General features: G+C 57.0%; 1 protein-coding gene across 1 annotated transcript; it reads right to left on the bottom strand.

Annotated features, from left to right (window-relative positions):
* Positions 1–583: 583 nt before the first annotated feature.
* Fzd8 (frizzled class receptor 8) lies at positions 584–4,797 on the bottom strand. Its single transcript, XM_036188961.1, has one exon. The coding sequence runs from the start codon at positions 3,961–3,963 to the stop codon at positions 1,909–1,911; it is 2,055 nt and encodes a 684-aa protein (XP_036044854.1). The 5' UTR covers positions 3,964–4,797; the 3' UTR covers positions 584–1,908.
* Between the last annotated feature and the right edge of the window lie 1,646 nt (positions 4,798–6,443).

The following is a 6,443-nucleotide window of genomic DNA, read 5'->3' as shown; positions in this document are numbered from 1 at the left end:
ATAGTTCATTGGTTCAATTAGGAGTGAAAAAGAAGGGAGTTTTGTAATGCAATTGTCCAGCAAAGGAAACCGCTTTAAATTGGGGGATTATGTGCACAGACCACCTGTGGGGCATTCAGAGCCTTTTCTATAATGCACAGCCCAGGCCTAGCTGCCTGCGGGCTGGCTAACAAAGCCGTGGAAAGCTGTTGAAAAGGCTGAGCGCACTTGCGCCTCTGGTCTTCACTAACTGTTACAAGTCTTCGGCTCCCTCTCTCCCTCTCCTTTTTAAAGTAAAAGTCCCACATCCCTTTAATGGAAGAGCGTTAAGGCTCTGCGGTGGCCAATTGGTCTGCACCAAGAGGAGCCAGGCAGCAGGGAAAGAAACTTCAGACTACACAGCACATTCGGAGAGGAGAAAAGATCAAAGTTTTTCAAACTCAAAAGACCAAGTTCCCTACAGATTAACCCTATTCATTTAGCTCCTCTTAAAGGAATGATGTGCGGAGCCACTGGGCAGACAGGTAAAAAGTTCAACAATTGCCAGTGCATTCTTCTGCTGATTCAACAGCCTTCTGTTCAAATAAATTAGCTTAGTCTTGACAGAGGAACAATAGCTTTTTTCTCCAGGAAAAGCAGCACACTTGGAATACACAAGCACGGAGCACCATTAAGAAGTTAACCCATTCGTTTGTTTAATTTGTTAGCTAGCACCTGCCCTGCTACCCCAGATTGTCGAGTGACTTACAGTGTGGAAGGGACCCGTGGCTTCAAATACTAACCTCCACATTTCAGAGTGTGGCCAGGTCTGTAAAAGGTCAGGGCTTTCAAAAAAAAAGTCACAGACAGGAGATACTCACATAGGGCTGCTGTTTCAACTTAAGTGACATTATACCGCCAAATAAACGGGCTGAGTGGAATGGCCGTCTTTGCAATCTGTCCATCCATACACACCACACACACCAAGATGAGCTGTTACTCAGAGGTCAGCAAGGAGAGACCATGAAAAACAACATCTTTGGGGAAAGTGCAAAAACGCAATTTTGATTTCAATTCAACAATGACATTTACTTGGCTAACAGTTTAAGAACTAGAGGTTAACAGGTAATTGTCTCCATGCCTAAAGTCAGTGTACAGAATGGCAAGCCAGAAAATGTCCATTTCCCCACATGTCCTCAGCAAGCACAAGGGGAACAGTTCAGAAGAGTCGGGGGACAGGGTAGTATTTAAATCATTTATCAAAAGTCATTTTATTGACAAAATAGAATACTTATATTTGTTCTTACAGGGGTAGCCTCTAAACTTTTTACAAATAATGTACACATTGTATATCTTTGGATATATACATATTTTACACTTTTTCTTTTTTTTTTCTTTTTTACAATTTAACAAATAATTATATAAATACATCCTCTAATGTAAGAAACCCGTATTTACTTGGGGTGTATAATTAAGACATTTCTTGTTTATTTAAGGCATTTGCCTGGTCATTAAGAATACCCAAACCGTGCAATCCCACAAGGTAGCAGTCGTCCCTCCTCTAGGGGGTATGAGGAGTGAATTTATGCAGGCGGGGTCGAGGGTGAAGCGGTCCCTCGGGAGAAGTCTGTAGCTTGACCTCAGGGCTCAGCCAGGGTACCCAGGAGGGTTCCAACTCTCCTAGCCGGCTGAAACCATGGCCTGGGGGAGGCGCTCCGGAGCGTCGGAGGGGAGGGGCTGGGTCTGGGAGGCTTCAATGCCAGGTACTTTGTTCTAAGGGAGTCCTTTAAGTCCCAGCGGCTAATGGATACCATTAAGAGTTCATTATCATGCTAATAGCAATCAACACGGTGAAGGGGTGGGAACCCCGGCCGGTCTGGGGTCCCTTCGCCGCCCTCGAGCTCCCCATCCCCCACCCCTCTCCGCCCCTTCTGGGCGTCTGCTCAGGGTTCAGACCTGGGACAATGGCATCTGCTTAGGGTAAGACACGGAGCTGGCCGTGCCAGACCGCCACGTCAGGCCGGTGCTGACGTCGCTGTAGAGAGATCCCCCGCCTCCGCCAGGTCCCCCACCCCCGCCGGGCCCGGGGCCGCCGCCCCCCGGGCCGCCACCCCCGGCTCCCGCGCCTACTGCTGCACCCTTGCTGGCCCAGCAGCAGCGAGTGCACAGCGCGCGCCAGGACTCCAGAGTCTTGCCCGACCAGACCCATACACCCGACGTGATGCCCACCACCAGGCACATGAAGTACTTGAGCATGAAGACCGCGTAATCGGGCCTGCGCGCCTGGTCGGGCTGCAGGTCCCGAAGACATGGGCAGTTGTGAGTGGCCTCCCAGCGAGGACGGTTGTGCTGCTCGTAGAAAAGGCAGGCGACAACGACGGCGGCGGGGACCGTGTAGAGCACGGTGAAGAGGCCCAGGCGGATCATGAGCTTCTCTAGCTTGTGCGTCTTGGTTGGGCCTCCTTGCTGCTTGATGACCGAGCGGATTCGGAACAGCGACACGAAACCAGCCAAGAGAAACATGGTGCCAATGAAGAGGTAGATGACCAGTGGCGCCAGCACGAAGCCGCGCAGGTTGTCGAGGCTCTGATTGCCCACGTAGCAGATGCCCGCCACCGGGTCGCCGTCCACGGAGCTGAGCGCCAGCACCGCGATGGACTTGACGCTGGGCACCAGCCACGCGGCCAGGTGGAAGTACTGCGAGTAGCCTGCGATGGCCTCGTTGCCCCACTTCATGCCCGCCGCCAGGAACCACGTGAGCGACAGGATTACCCACCAGATGGAGCTAGCCATGCCAAAGAAGTAGACAAGGAGGAAGACCACCGTGCACAGCGCGGGGCCGGTGGTCTCATAGCGCACGTGCTGCTCCACGGCTCCCAGCTCCTCGTACTCGCCGCGCGCGCCCGGGCCGCTCGCCCCCGCTCCCGCCGCCCCTGCGCCAGCCGCAGCGGCGCCGCCAGCCCCCCCAGCTCCTCCCGCACCCGGAGCGCCACCGCTGCAGGCCACTTTCTCATGTCCTGCCACCAGGCGCACCAGGTACCCGACCGACACGAAGAGGTAGCAGGCGGAGAGGAAGATGATGGGCCGTTCCGGGTACTTGAAGCGCTCCATATCGATGAGGAAGGTGGAGACGGTGGCGAAGGTGGAGACGAAGCAGAGCACCGACCACAGGCCGATCCAGAAGACGGTGAAGGCGCGCTCATCCTGGCTGAAGAAGGGGTTGTGGCAGGGCAGAGCGCAGTTGGCGATCTGGCCCGTCTTGACGCGGTTGTAGAGGGGGTGGCGTTCGCTGGACACGCTCACCATGGGCGCGCGGCACTGGCACCCGGGCTCGCAGGGAGCCGCGCCACCACTAGGGGGCCTCGCTTTCCCGCCGCGCGAGGGGGGCGCAGCCGCCGTGTCCCCGCCGCCCCTACTGCCGCCGCCACGGTGTGGGGGCCTGGCCCCTGGCGGGCGGCCGTGGCCGCTGCCGGAGGGCGGCTGCTCGCCGGGCGGCGGCGGCGGCAGGCGGCGCGGTGGGCTGGGCGCGGCCGTGGTGAGGTCGGTGCGGTTGTAGTCCATGCACAGCGTGTCTGGGTTGCCCTGCTCCGGCAGCCGATCGCAGCGCATGCGGTCAGGCCAGGCGAAGCCGTACTGACGCATGAGCGGCGCGCAGCCGGCCTTGGCGCGTTCGCACACCGAGCGGCAAGGCGGCAGAGGCTTCTTGTAGTCTTCCAGGCAGATGGGCGTGTACATGCTGCACAGAAAGAACTTGAGGTCCGGGGAGCACTGGATCTCCACCAGCGGCCAGAATTGGTGCACTTCCAGGCCCGCCTCGTCTTGGGTGTCGTGGTTGAACTGGTTGGGCATGTAGGTGTAGTTGTAACCGATGCCCTTGCACAGCGGCACCGTGATCTCTTGGCACGCCAGCTCCTTGGCCGAAGCGGCGGCGGCGCCGCTCGAGCGCTGCAGCAGCGCCAAGGCGGCTAGCAGCGAGGTCACTTCCAACAGGTAACCCCACTCCATGCTGCGCGCCGCGGCCCCACGTCCTCCTCCTCTAGGCGGCGCGCAGAAGGGCCCTAGGGGACCCAGCGAGGAATCGGAGGAAAGGGAAAGCAGGCGACCAGCGGGTCTTGTGTTGCTTCTCCCAGAGGAGCGGAGAATCTGCCAACGATCTAGCCCTTTCTTGGGCAGCGTCAGTGGCAGCAGGGTCGGAAGCCTAGGCTGAAGTCGTCCGGCCCTCCCCCCGTGCCTCTCCTGGGGCGAGGGTGACCGCAGGCGCGCCACAGTTCCACAGGGTCTGCCCTACGCCCTCTGGGTCGCACTCAGGACTCCCGGAGCAGAGTGGTGGCCCCCGGGCACATCGTCCAGAGCTCTCGCAGGTCCCCCTGCACGCCCAGCCACTTCGCTTGGCGCCCAGCAGTGAAGGCTCAGAGGGCGGCGCGCAGCAAGTTTCCTTTCGGGCCGCAGTCAAGATGGCTGTGCCTGGCCGCTGGCCTCTGGGGTCAGACCTAGCGGCCCCTCTTCGGGCCCCGAGGGTTCATGTCCGCCCCAGGCCGCGCCGCCACTGCCAGAGTTCCGGGCTCTCTGCTGGTCAGGCCGCTGCTTTCTCACTCCCGCGTCGGTCTCAGTCAGTCCTCCTGCATCTGCCGCCGCCGAAAGTCCGCGTCGCGTTCTGGCCACGGTCTGGCAAGGTGCAGGCTGTGCCTTCTTGCGAGACCGACAAACAAATACAGAGTAAAAGGCGGAGGGGGACACCTGAGGGCCGTGGTCCGCGCCAGCAGCCGCCTCTTCCTCCTCCTCCTCCTCGGCAGGAGCTGCGCCCTTCGCCCAACTTCCCGGCTCCAGTCGGCTAGCGCCTCCAGGCCGGCTCATGAATATTTATACAGCCTGTACTCGGTCTCCGCCCCCTTCTGGGATCACCAATCACTGGGCGACAGGGCGGAGTCTATGCGCACTCAAGGCTCAGCCTTCCTTAAGGAAGTCCGTAGTTTCGCGACTGTGTTTCTGTCTGGCTCTGGGCGGATGGAGAGTTTGGTCACCTTGGGATTGACCGCACGAATTGAGCATTTACCTAGACTGTCCCCACAGAGCTCATCGCTTCAGAGATCTTGGTCTCATTTTTCTTAGTCTGCACTTGGGGACTGGGACAGTGTTTTTTGGTAGTGAGTGCCCCTGGATCTCTGAACCTGTCAAGATCCAGCTAGTCTCAGTCCACGGACAATACCTGCTGGTTCTGGAGGGCCTCGGAATCTTAATGAGGGCTCCAAGGTTGGTCCAGATGCGAGCTGAGGTATTTAGGGAGGGACGTCCTCTTGGGGTTTCATAAAGAGGGCTTTTCAGACTTTGACATTAGGGGGATATTGTGCGACTTCTGTTGCATCTAGATGATCAGGTTTGGTTAAGGGCAGCCCACTGAGTGCTTGGGAGCCCTGCCTGAGTGCAAGGGGCGCGGTACGTAAGTGTCCATTGCCGTGTGATCTGGGGCACCTCAATTCCTCACCTAGAAAGCGGGAGTGATCAAAACAGATGTCACTGGGGAGGTTGATCTTTGGATGAGACAAAAATATATAAATATATGAAGCACGTGGACGCAGTTCCTCCTCTCAAAGACAAACACAAACTTACTAAGACACAGTGACAACTACCACTGCATTCCCAATTCGCTTGCTACTTTTAAGACATACACTGGTCTACCTAAAAACTTACATGTGTTTGTAAGCGCCTCCTTTACTGCTGTGAGAGGCGGGGCTGCGCCCTAGAGGGAAAGCGGGGACCAGCACAGCGCTCAACACACGGAATCCGAGGAGCCTTCAGCAGCCACCAGCGCTTTCAGCGTCCACCTTAAGAAGGGAGGGGGTGTGAGGGGCCAGGGCTTGGCAGGTTCATTTACGCTTGTTAGGACGTCCCAGGGGGTTGTCTTTCTCCTAGAATGGAGTGTTTATTTTTTAATTGATGTGCTGTTTCATTTAGCGCTTGTATGGAACTCATGCTGCGGCTGTAATTACTGTAATCTCGGGAATAAGCATTTCAGATAGCCAGGAGGGTGGCAGGCGCGCGGTCTCTCTCTCTCTCTCTCTCCCCCCTCCCTCTCTCTCTCTCTCTCTCTCCCCCCTCCCTCTCTCTCTCTCTCTCCCTCTCTCCCTCCCCCTCTCTCTTCTCCTCCCTCTCCTCCTCTTCCCCTCCCTCCTCTCCTTTCCTTCCTTTCTTTCTTTTTGTTTCAGGATTTTTGCTCTTTGTCCGATTTCATACCAGGAACAAGTGGAACTAGGGAACAAAAGTTGCGCAGGGATAGAGGCAGACTGCATGTCTGTTCAAGACCCTGCAAGTTCTTCGGGGATGGAGTCGTGGTGGGGTAGCAGTTATCTATAGGAAAACAACCTTATGGCAAAACAAAATGAGCGACCTTGGTGTATGTTGAGTTCTAGTACTCCGTGCCTTCCTCCTGCTCTCTGCGGCTCTGTGCAGCAGCCTCTTAGGGATTGCGCCTTCTGTAGGCCCAGAGA

Source organism: Onychomys torridus, chromosome 5 (assembly GCF_903995425.1).
Source record: "Onychomys torridus chromosome 5, mOncTor1.1, whole genome shotgun sequence".
Lineage (NCBI taxonomy): Eukaryota > Metazoa > Chordata > Mammalia > Rodentia > Cricetidae > Onychomys > Onychomys torridus.
The sequence above is the reverse complement of the archived record's forward strand: the minus strand, read 5'-3'. Positions and strand labels throughout refer to the sequence as shown.